We start from the raw sequence: 12,538 nt of genomic DNA, 5'->3' as shown, positions 1-12,538 counted from the left end.
GAAAGGCGGTAACCAACATTTGAAGGTGCATTTAATAGGATTTTGATATTACCACTGAATCAAATCAAATTACTCCTTCATTGTGAAAGGGTTGCTAGAACTGCCGATCCCACTGAGAGTCAGCCCCACGCTGCAGCGCCGTGCAGCTGTCAGCCACTTTTCGGCTCAAGTCAAAACAATGTTGGTTCACATACTGTGGGAAGCTGCACTCAGCCCAGGAGATCACATCAACTGGATGTACACAACCGACCAGTGTGAAGTGCAAGAAAACAAGTGGCAGGTGAAGAAAGTCAAACATCTAGAAGGACAAACTGACCCAGATATTTTCCTCAGGAATTTGAGGAAACACTTAGTTTCATAATAAAAAAACTGCTTTACAGTGATACAATAAAATGAAAGTTGAATGCAATTAAACATGCACAAAATAAAATGTAGTTGAGACATCATCAGAGCTGCAGATCACTGTTCAAGACCAACAAACAGGAATGCTTTTCATCACTGTTTTTCCAGGGGGGACTGTGCCCCCAAAACCAAGCATTTTAAGCCAAAATATAATTTTTCGCTAGCCATAACCATGTGGTTTGGTGCCTAAATGTAACCACATGTTAACCAGAGGTGGTGAAACATAATTTCAACATATTCACTAAAAAATAACATGCAAATATAACCTAACCATCATATGCAGAAACACACAATGCCAACATTTTTCTGCCAATAGCGTTGCTGATCCTGAGTGGACAAAAGTTACTTCAATGCTGCTTTTAGGAGAGTGTAACTTACAGTGTGAACAAACTAAAAACTAAAATACCAGACAGCCGGGGTAGTGCATAAAGTAAAAGCACTTGTTTGCAATCACAGAGATTTTGATGTAAACAAGGTGCTTCATCAAATAGTGTCTACAGATTGTGGGAAGTCACTGAGGAATCTCATACTTGTCTTACCAGTGTTGTCTTTTGTGGTTTTGTCAGGACACAGGGGCGTTGGGTTTTGGCAAGAAACGTGAGCCTCTGCATGAACTTTGTCTCTTGTCATCAGGAGAAAAGAAGCAGCTCGCCACCCAGTGTGTATAGGAGGAGTCACATGACTACCTGCACCCTACAGCGATCACAATGGGAAAATAATTAGTGAGTTTAAATTTGGAGAAAAAAAGCTGAAAAATACAAAAATACAACAGATAATTCCAATATGTTAAAAAAAACCAATTTAACTAATGATCAGTATTTAGTAGTAAACATAACTGTACTGTGTAATTTGTTAGTATGTTGGACCAATTCTGTATGTACTTCCATACTAATAAAAAGTATGTCTAATGCAGTGTTTTAGCAATATACTCCCATTTGGAGTTATGTATATAAGATGGACAAAAATGACATATTGCTCTGCTCTGATTTTTACCAGTAGCCTTTGATTGCTGACATGCTAAACACTGTTTATATTGATTGTTTTTTAACTATATTTTGCTATGTGAATATTGTTAAATAGTTTGCCTATGAAGTAACATATATGATTGTGGGAGGTGCCCTCTAACTGGCTTAATACATAAAACTGTGGAGCTGATGGTCTCTGATTGGCCTCACCAATGCTCAAGCATTATCTATTTATGTTTTCAAATTTTCTTTGTTCTGTTATTCAACCTGATGAAGGTTTGATGACCGAAACATTTTTGACTTAATATATTTTTTTTTTTGCAAGTAATTGGACAGTGTGCAGAAAATCTCTTTTAAGCAATATATGATGAATCATAACAAAATACCCAACCGACAGAACATGTAACACTTCATTTTACCCTTACCTATCCAGCATTTATAAGAAGCATATAAAACAAAATTACATAGTTATAATGTAGTTGTGAACAGATTTTAAAAAAACTTTGTCAAAACTTGTCAACAACTGCAACTTACTCCAAAAAACATCCATAGAGGTTAAACAATTAATGAACCATTTACATGTTATTATATATGCACTCAAACCTTATTAAAGATATTATGTATACACTTTTCTCAAAATCCTGTTGTGATGAGTGTCTACGCTCACACACACACGTCCCAGCTTCTTTTGATGCTGCCTGCGTTTTATTCATATCTGGGCTGTGTCTTAGAAGCTGCATCAGCAGTGCTCAGAGAAGACCACCATTGTTTGAGTCTAATCATGGTCGACGCTCCAGGCGTCAGTTTGATAAACAGACAATCTCTGCTTATAAATAATTGAACAGGCCCGTTAGTTCTCTCGCTCTCACAGTGTCACACTCACAGGGCTTTCGCAGTCGTTTCTCCTCCGTCTCGTATTTGCATGGTGATACCCTGCTTAGTGAGCTGTTACACTCGCTGAGAAATGGGCAATATGAAGATACAGCGCACGCAAAGTCAAAAGAGCACACTCCTTTCACAAAATCAGTGCTGTTGTGCAGAGTGTGCACACTGTCTCAGCTCACTAAGCAGGGTGTCACAATGCTAATATGAGAATGAGAGGGAAGGATGACAAAAGCATGGCAGCACTGTGATAGTGAAAAGAACTGAGTCAAATACACTGCTGCAGCTTTGTTTAGAAACATGGAAGCAAGCATAAACACACAAGTAAATTAGAGCACCAGAACTACCATTATAAGGAACAATGTCAACAGATTAAACAAACACAGACAATAGTGAGAGTTTGTGTGTGTCAGTGTGAGCGTATGTATGTTATTTGTTATTTTAATGACTAGTTTTTGCTGTATGATTATTACTGTTTTTATTATTATATAGATTGGGGAGCTATGAGTCAGTGGAATTGAATGGCATTAGGAGTTCCAATTTCATGTGCTGACAGAGAGAGATGGATTTTCCATTTACATTTGGTGGTTTGTGGGTAACAGCATTTATGCAGTAGCTCCATTACGAACTGTACTTGCGTTGAATTCAATAATGTGTTGCCTATGGCTGAAAATGGAGTCTCCGGCCCTTGAAAGTATGCTACATCTTTTAATATGAATATATTTGTTTTACATCTAGTAGAAGAGTTTACTTTAACTTCTGATTTATTAAAGACTGATTATCAACCCCCGAGTGACAAAATGCTGCTGAGGAAAAAAAAGAACTCATAGATAGCTCCTCCTGCTGCCTGTGTTCACACACCTGCAAAAATTTCTGAATTTAGAGAGCGATGATACAAAGTGACACACATGCATTTAAAGGATGACACAAAAAAAGTAAAAACCTACATCAACAGCTACCACCACATATGGAATATGATGCAGATTTGAATTAATGGGGGATGTTTTGAGGAGGGCGTATGCAAAATGAGATTTTGCATAGGTCCCTCAAAAAGATAGAAATGGCCCTACTAGCTGGTGTGTCTTAGTTGGCAGAGCTCCTAGACACAATTCTTCTGTAATAGGGAGAAATGCAGTGTATTGCAAGAAAAAAAAATGTGATGGTGGATCTTATTGCACCCCTATATCCTAGAGTATGTAGGAGGAGCAAGTAAGTGGTTAACATTAGGAACATGATTTCTTGCAGAGTTTGGACTCTTTACACACTGTAAATGTAAACATCAGCTGCTTACTCAGCTGGCATTAACTGTAATGTCACTGTCAACATCAATTAACTATTAACGTTAACATTATACTAGCAAGCTTACCTCATTGTCCCGGGATGAAGTCCCTGTTGCAGCTGTGGCAACTGTGAGGTAAGAGGCTGGTCTCGAACAGGATCGCAGAATCAGGCCAGTAGTCCTGAAGATTGAAAAACAATATAATTTCAAAAATGTTTTTAAAATATATAATTAAAAAATGACTGATGCAGGGCACCCAGTAGCTCAGTTGGTAGAACGAGTACGGGTTTGATTCCGGCCTTGGACCTGGTGCATGTCATAACCTCTCTCTCCCCCTTTTGCTCAAGCTTAAAGTAAAAAGTAAAAACAAAAAAAATCTTCAAAAAAGAAAGACTGATGCGTTGGCCCCTTGAGTTGCTGGGTTTGAAATACACTGCGGAAACACTGTTGTAGATTACCGTTTACCAGAATCAGGCTAGCTGTTTGCCCTAGCCTTTATGCTAGGCTAAGCTAACCAGCTGCTGGCTCCAGTGTCATTGTCAACAGACGGATATGAGATATGGCACTGATCTCCTCATTTGACTCTTGGCATGAAATGAATAAGAGTATTTCCCAAATGTTAAATGATTCCTCAAAGAGATAACTTCTTTTCTTCCTCATGCTCTGAATTAATCCTGGTTTACACATGTCTTTCCTGTTATAAAAACCTGATCTGGCCCAAATAATGTCATCATATTTAGGACAGTACATATTCAGGCCTCCTGCTCAGCAGTCCATCACTGTCCTTCCTGTGTCCTTACTTCCTCTCTTCCTTATGACTGTGGCTGGGTGGCTGTCTCCTTTTCTTCAGGTGACCGTGGTGAGCCAGGAGAGCTGAATTGGGTTCTTGGGGAGGACCTGAGAGCTGGAGTAGCGGTCATCAGCTCAAGGGTACAACAGTGATCAGTTAGATGTCACATACCGCCACCTCTTCAGGCCTGACGGGCCATGGGTCCATACCAAGTGTGCTTCAGATGTTGAATCTCAGACCTATTTTCTTTGTTTCGTGGTCATTTCTTCTCACTCTTGTACCTCTTCATGTCCCTCTGCCTCTGTTTCTGTTTGTGTTTGCTCTTTATCTGCCTTTTATTTCCCTCTTTCCTCCATCACTCTTTTTCTTATCCTATCTCTTGTTTCTTTTCCACTGCATCCTTGCTCCCTGTCTGTTTGCCCTCAAAGTGAATTACACATTAACAGCAGCCTGTATGCTTCAGGCCCTGCTGGGTATTTAAATACACTGTGGCCAGTATGCTTGTATGTTCAGGCAGAAGAGTTAACTGATGTCACTGTTTTTTCACCAGCCCTTATATACATAAACACACAATACTTCAGCCACCTGCCTCTCACTTAGATACATGTAAATGTGTACGTATGCATGTGCAAATGCGTGAGTGTGTGTGCATGCATAGGAGGTGTGAATGTTCTTCGTCCGTATGCTATGAGTGTTGAGAAGAGCTTGACTCATCGCGTATGGTATCGTGTAAAAACATCTGATGCTTTGACACAAAGTTTGGCTTTGCAGAAAGACATGGTGTAACACTGTTGATCAGATTATCACACATTCAGATCCTAATCAGTGGAAGTAATTTTGAAAGACAAAATTGATAGCAGGCAAACTTGAAGCATATAGCACTTTTCAAAGCTGTAATTACAAAGTGCTGCACGAAAAGAAGAAAAGAGGAAACAGGAGGATAAAGGAGAGGGAGAAGACAATATATGAAAACTGCAGAGTTGTAGACCAGCTGCAGTCAACGTCACGTAATTGAAAAGCATAGAAGACTTTTTCGAAATCTTAAGGCTTAAGGATCTGATTCGGTTGGAAAAAGCAGGACTGAACCAGTTATTTCAATGGATTTCGTGACATTTTATGCAGGTGTGCCAATTAAGTTAAGGTAAATGTGCACAGCAGCATCTAGGTCAATAAAAGAAATCTGTTTTGTTAGAGTCAAGCTGTAGAAAATGCAGCTGAGTGCTGTCAGCATAAAAATTATCAGCGATATCAAAGTGTTAATTAAGTGGTCCATGTGGAAAATGAGAAGTATGTACACAGTAAACAGTTGGACCAAGAACTGACCCTTGTGGAACACCATTTTCCAAAGAGGCTGATGATAAAACATGGTAGCAGTAAGAAGGGACCGGAAGTTAGGTTTAGGCATCAATAATACTTGGTTATGGTTTAAAAAAAAGATGGTCAATATCACTTAAAAAATACCCAACAGAACATTGATTGCTGCCATTTAGTGCAAGTACGTGTCTCAGACAGAGCTGGACCCGAATATTCAAGTATTCTGATGTTCATTAGTTGTGTAGGTTAGGATAAGTTATTTGCAGTGAAAAAAAATGTTTCACTGTAAGCAAATATTGAGGAATGACTATTAATTAAGTATAACTAAATATGAATCCCAAATATTAAATGTGTTGTAGCTAACTATTTCTGTGCTTCTGTTTCACAGCACTGGGTCAGACCAGACGTCTCAGATTCTTAGCCTATTATTAATCATGAACATTTTTGTGGGTCCTTTATCCATGATATAAAAAATGAGACAAGCTGTTTTTATGTCACAAATACAGCATAGATGGGACCCTTTTCCAAACAAATCCCTCAGGATTGAAAACATGCATGATAACAGTACAAACCGCAATAGTGTATAATAACAGAATCCCTAAAAATGAATGCCTTCAATTAAAACAAAAGACACGTGTTGCAGTGCAATGCCGTACATCTCAACTGAGAACAGAAACATTTCTGGCTGAATGGTTTTCGGGATATGCCTATTCTCAGCACATGCATACACACACATTCCATTTTTTCAGTAAGGATTTTGACATTTTTTTACCATGTGTATTTTTTCTCTGTCCCTTCTCTCAAATAAATGAAATTTATGTACAAAATGGTGCATCAATTTGGGTCCAAGATGTGGATGAACATTGTTCTACTTTACACTTTGTCTGCAGTGGTTTCAGGATGAAATGGAGTCAGTGAGATATTTTCAGCCACCGTGTCTGAGTGGATTAGTCCAGTATTCCTTTAAGGGACATAACGGTTTTAAAACTGCTACTGCGACTCCCTTGCCTCCATATGGATTACAGGTCTGGGGGAAACAACAAAAAGCAGACCATAAACATCTCTTTCAAAGCGAGAGCTGTTGATATACTCACTTAAGACAGACGGTTTGCATCTTATCTTTAATTAAGACTGTTTGCCATAATCTATTTACAGTATTTCTTAGACTGCTCATACTTGGACAAGGACAACGAACCGAACAAACTCCCTTACATACAGTCTTTTCCTTTCCCCGGTCTCTTTTTCTCACCCACACATGCAGCACTTCTGATTAGCCATATGGCTAATTTACACGTTCTTAACCTCAATAAGCAGTGACAGGCAAACACATCTCCTCAGACTTCCCATCTTTATAAAGATGCCATTTTTGACCTGGAATTTTGACGGCAAGCCGTCTTTCTATGTTTGTCTCCTCTCACATTTTGCAATAAATGGATTTATGCTCTGTGGAGTTTTATGTAGAACGTGCCAAGATTAGCGGGATGTTTAATCATGGAGCCTTTTGAAATAAGCTTAACATTTATCCAAGTGCAAGGCAAAGAAAAAAAAAACTGCACGGGAGTTTTTTTTCCCCGTCTGTTCTGACTAGAGAGGTCCTTGGGAATACCAAATCAAGCAGCACTGTAAAATGTTTGAGTGTCTGTCTATTGATTTATATGGGACTTTTTTGATATTGTGTTTTCTGTGCAGGACTTTGAGGCTTTTCCCAAACCATTTATATCCAAGAGAGACAAGGTTTATTTATTTATTTTTTTGTCTTCTCTGGCATTTTTCCCTCACTGCCACAAGAGATTCCAGACTGGCCTTTGTCTTTTTTGGCATGGTCAAGCTCTCCTCTCTCTCACCTCCCCACTGGGCACAAATCTCTGCTCTTTGAAGACAAGTGAATGTAACAAAACATGGAGCAATATGCAGCACTGTCATGCACCACAGCAAACAGCACACGTACAATCTGCACAGTGATGAGTTTATGCTCCTGTGTGCAGAGTGCACCTGGAGTATTCTCAGCCCAAACGAGACCTTCGGGCAGCTTCTTGTCAAGACCTACTGGAACAGCTCCTACAAACCTCTCTCCACCTCAGCACAAACGCATTTTAACAAATTTGTCAGTATAAGCCGCTGAGGGTGACCTGAAACCACTGCAGTCTTTATTTTCTCCTTATCCCATCTCCAAGTTTCTCAAAAATCTTCATCCAATGCTCGTGTTACATTTGCACTATGTAGCGGATATGTTAAAACCTGAAATTTCAACAACGATGTGGATAAAGTTTGGTTCGGCTTAGGTGCAAAAAATGCTTCGTTTTGGTCAGGAAAATATCATGTTTTGACTGAAAATACCTGCTTTTGATAGCATCATCTCAGCTGGATAGAGAGCAATGTTTCACTAAAAAACAACTGCTCATCATAACACTATCCTAACCGGAAATGCAGCGAATTCTTGGTAGACAACTACCATTAACCCGGTTGGAAATGCAGCTATGTCTTGGTAAAGATATTCCTGTTTCATTGCACTATCCCGAATGGAAACGCAGTGATGTCGGTAAAAAATAACCAATTTTCATGGCACTATCCCGACTAGAAACACAGAGATTTCTGAATGAAAACACAACCGCTTTTCACAGTACTATCCCCAGTGGAAACACCCCGTTGGTCGCTAAAAAACAACCACGTTGGTGGCTAAAAGGCTGCTAGAGGACACTTTAATGACTTTAAATACAACAGCTTTTGTTGTTTATTTGTCTCGATTGACTCAGTTGACTGCAGCTTGCAGGCAAGTAAGCAGCATTATTTGCTTATAGTTTTGTTTTAAAAAAGACACAATGTATGACTAAAAATTGCAGCACATATATATTGACATATATTTTTTTATGCATGTATGTTGATTTTGTGATTGAAAGTTAATTCTTGACCTCAGCAAAAAAATGATGTACACTCAGGAGCTGCTCTGTGCCTTTAAATCAGATCACATGGTCTTCCTCAGCAGATAGAGCCCTGTTGTTAGCACTGGTGTTCAATTTTCTTTTTTGTGACAAATTTTCAGGACTTGTCCATGTTGGCTTGAGACTGAATCCAAAGCTAAGAATTAACTTTCAAACTTTAACACAATCACAGATGAGAAATCCTTAAACATCAGCATCCCTTCTGATTGTTGACAAATGTTAACTTTACCTTATTATTCAAATATGTGACCATCTGTTTTACACCAAAATATTGCACATATTAATAAGGCCAGGTATAATACAGTATCTGACATACAGAAGTAGGAGGACTGATCATATTTTTCACACAGGGTTTACAACAAAAATTGGTTCAAAAAGGTTTCTTAAACTCCAACATCCCCCTAATGTGATGTCGTCAGAGGACGTGAACTCAGTGACCTCAATCGCTGCACCAAACACTAAACATTTAGCTGTGGTTTGCCTCTGATTCAAAGACAGCCTTGAAGTCTGCTCATGAGAGCCTTACTCGTAAAGAAAAATCTCAATATTAATCATTAATGATTATGATTCATTTATATTATCACGCTGTATTTTATGTGGAGTATAAATCTTTGTAAATGGTTAACTACACTCAATGATTCTTTCCTGTCATCTAGAACGAGGACGGCAATTTCTCTGTTCGAGATTTTTATAGAAGCTTTTGTGCCGACAGAGAACAGACTAGACTTCGGCCATGTGGTTTTTTTTTGTATTTGTAGTTTGACTTATTAAAGCACACATCAAATAAATGGTTGAGTTGAACAGCTCAAATGAGCAATTTGGACATTTACTCAGTGTCATTTAAACTGTTGCAATTATGTCATTATATTACATATCACATTAAATTGTATACCATTACATGACTCCTAATCATCCCCTGAATAATAATGAGTCTTGTTGAGTTTTGCCCATTATGACTCCACCATCTGCGTCGTTGCACTTACCTGTTACATTAATAAACCGAGCCAAATGCTGTTAATGCTGTACAGTCGTTTTTACACTTCAGCTGACTGCGTGTGTGTGTGTGTGTCTGTATCTGTGTCTGTGTGTGTACAGTCTGGCTTGTGTGTTTGTGCGTCTCCCTCCAGGATTTGGACTGTTGATGATGATTTGATGTGTCAGGTTTCATTTACACCTGTCCTTGCCTGAGACACTGTGAAATTAATTGAGCCAAAACATTAATTTGCTTAAGGTTTCTCAAAGTGTCCAACCAGTCATTAACATGCATCACATCAAAGCTCTGGGATTTTCATTTTTTTTAAAATCCATGTGCAATAGAGAGGAAATACCAGAGCAGAGCAAAATCTGTGTTACGTGCGTGTGTGTGTGTTTCTGATTGAAGGAGAGAAAGACAAAGACGGAGAGAGGACGAAGAGAAAGTACTGCAGCGGAAGTTGATTATGAGGTTGTGAAAACGCTCTGTGTGCTGCTTTTTGAGAGAGACTCTGAATTCATTTGTTCTACAGTGAGAATTATTAAATAGATCATCTGACACTACAGTAATAATGCAATTAATTATCTGCTGCTGAACTCCGTGTACAGTTTTAATTAGCTCTTTGCATAGCATCTGCCTATCAGAATTATAACAAAAAAAAATCTGACACTTCATTTTCCAAGTGTCAAAACTGTTGGGGAATTTATCGTAGCAGTGTTGGTGGACAGCATATGATCTGTAAATAAAGCTGTTCAGATAAAAATCCTTGATATTGGGGTGCCTGGTGGCTGTCCTCGCAACAGCGGCCGGGGATTCAAATCCAGCCTCGGCCCTGAGCTGCACCTCTCCCCCTCTTTCTCTCCACCTTTCACACTCACACTGTCCTGTCAATTGAAGGAAATAAAAGCCTGAAAAAAAAATCTTAAAAAAAAAATTCCTTGATATTTTTAGGCACTTGGGAAATTAACTGCAACACTGTGGTGACGTTAGGATTTTTTTCCAACTATTGTGTTTTGTAAAATGTGTATATACTCTTAACCATTGTTTGTATGTTGACATTTCACATGAAAGAAAAAAAAAACCCTTGTCTTTAGAGCATCCTCCAAAGTGGTAAATCATTGAATTAAGTTGTTATTACACACTCAAACCCAAACGCCAGAATAAATGATGGTACTGCACATTTCTGCAAACCATGAAGGTGTTATTTTTGTACGTTTCAAATGTGGCAGATATGTTGCAATTTTCAGTGGAATGATATGGCCACTTTGGGGTTAATGTGGGGTTATGTGTGGGCACAAAAACCACTTGGTTTGAGATAGGAAAACATTATTTGCTGTAAAAAATCCAGTTTGGTTCCTACAAACCCAGCTGGAAATGTCAAAAACACTTGTTAAAAATACATGGTTTTGTTGTTACAAACATGACTGGAGAGGTCCCAAACTCTCATTAAAAGTAGTAAGATTGGCTGCTACAAAGACGGTTGGAAATGTCCTGAACTCTCGTTAAAAAGTACCCATTCTGATCACTGCAAAAACAGCTGAAAAGGTCCAAACTCTTGATACACAAAAACACTTTTTTTCTTCGCTAAAAACACAGCTGGAAATGTCCCAAACTCTTGTTAAAAAATTGGTTTGGCTGCTACAAACACGCTTGGACATATCCTAAACTCTCGGCGGAGAGAACAATTACTTTAACATTTATTAAGAAACAAATGTGCATTATACAGTGTGCACAATAACAAAAAATGATTATGTAAGTATTCTTTTGCAGATCCCAGTATGTCATCACTTTGCAGGGGAAGTCTAGACACCAGTGGTGGTAAAAGAGTGAACAGGCCTTGATGAAAATCTGAGTGGATGTGATATGGAGGGGATTCCTGATGAGCTCACTGGGAGGACTCATTGCCACAGCTGACTCTGATGAAAAGTGGAGGTGGAGGGGTAGAGGTGGATTGCATCGATCGGTCACTGAAATGATGGCTGACAGCAGAGGTCTTGACAAACTCTGATTGGTTTAGGTGAAAAGAGTACACGCCCTCAGTCAGCTGATTGCATTGGAGGCGGGAAACAAAATTGATTAAGATAATTTTGTGTGTGTAACACAATCATACAGTATACTGCACCAAGACTGCCATGTGATATCTCTTTTTTGGGGACAGTTTCTTAATGAAGTTAATGAAGTTTAATTCCCTCTAGTTCCCATAAATTTTGCCTATATGTACTTTTCATCGCCTGCAGTCAGAGAACTGTGTGTATCGAGAACTGTTAATGAGGTAATGCCCTACTGCAAACTGTGACCTAGATTTGAAGGTGGAGGCCAGCACTGACCAGTCAGACCAATGCTGCTGTACAGTGGCAGCGCTCTGCTTTCATCTGAAACACACACAGCTCCAGCCATGCATAGATAAATGAGGAACCAAAATCACAACCCCTCTATAGCCTAGTCCACACGCACATGAGTATTTGAAGAATGGGTTTGGCTGTCCTTCATACTCAAAATAATTATCATTCACAAACACACACACACACACCTACACGCACGCACAAACCAAACCTACAGGCAGTGATATAACTGTAACCCTAATGCCACGCAAACAAGAAGAAGACACTGGCCAATCAGAAGCCTGAAAAAAGCCATTAACGAGTAGGCTACATGGAGCAGTGACCTCCCTAGCACATTCCGACACCCCTGATCCTCCATATAGTGGAAGAGTGTCTGTACAGTTATGTATAAACATGTAAAAAGTCCTATTAGCAGTGTTAGAAATAGCACTATTTTGGCCATTATTGCCATTTCATGGTGTTTAAAATTTGCCTCAAAGTCATGGAAAAGTCATGGAAATTTATTGTTTAAAATTTGTATGCACCCTAAAGAAAAGATATTCCAGTACTGAATGTTGACTGATAGGTGACGAATTGATGATGATGGCTGCAGTGAGATCAAATAGCACACGAATCTGCATAAATATGCACTTATTTTTTATTTTTTACAATG

At 39.0% G+C, this 12,538-nt stretch overlaps 2 protein-coding genes across 2 annotated transcripts in view; one reads left to right on the top strand and one right to left on the bottom strand.

Moving 5' to 3' along the window:
* The window catches only part of mtmr9 (myotubularin related protein 9), a 97,157-nt gene that overhangs the window by 35,434 nt on the left and 49,185 nt on the right, over positions 1-12,538 (bottom strand). The window contains exons 4-5 of the mRNA XM_042504003.1: positions 3,616-3,709; positions 942-1,095 (exon numbers count right to left, since the gene is read on the bottom strand). Coding sequence (XP_042359937.1) covers positions 942-1,032 — 91 coding nt within the window. The 5' untranslated portion in view covers positions 1,033-1,095; positions 3,616-3,709. The remainder of the gene's footprint in view (positions 1-941; positions 1,096-3,615; positions 3,710-12,538) is intronic.
* Positions 1-12,538, top strand: part of xkr6b (XK, Kell blood group complex subunit-related family, member 6b) — a 65,811-nt gene that overhangs the window by 12,109 nt on the left and 41,164 nt on the right. The window lies entirely within an intron of this gene.

Source organism: Plectropomus leopardus, chromosome 16, assembly GCF_008729295.1.
Source record: "Plectropomus leopardus isolate mb chromosome 16, YSFRI_Pleo_2.0, whole genome shotgun sequence".
In the NCBI taxonomy this organism is placed as follows: Eukaryota; Metazoa; Chordata; class Actinopteri; order Perciformes; family Serranidae; genus Plectropomus; species Plectropomus leopardus.
This window is presented reverse-complemented; position numbering and strand designations above follow the sequence as displayed.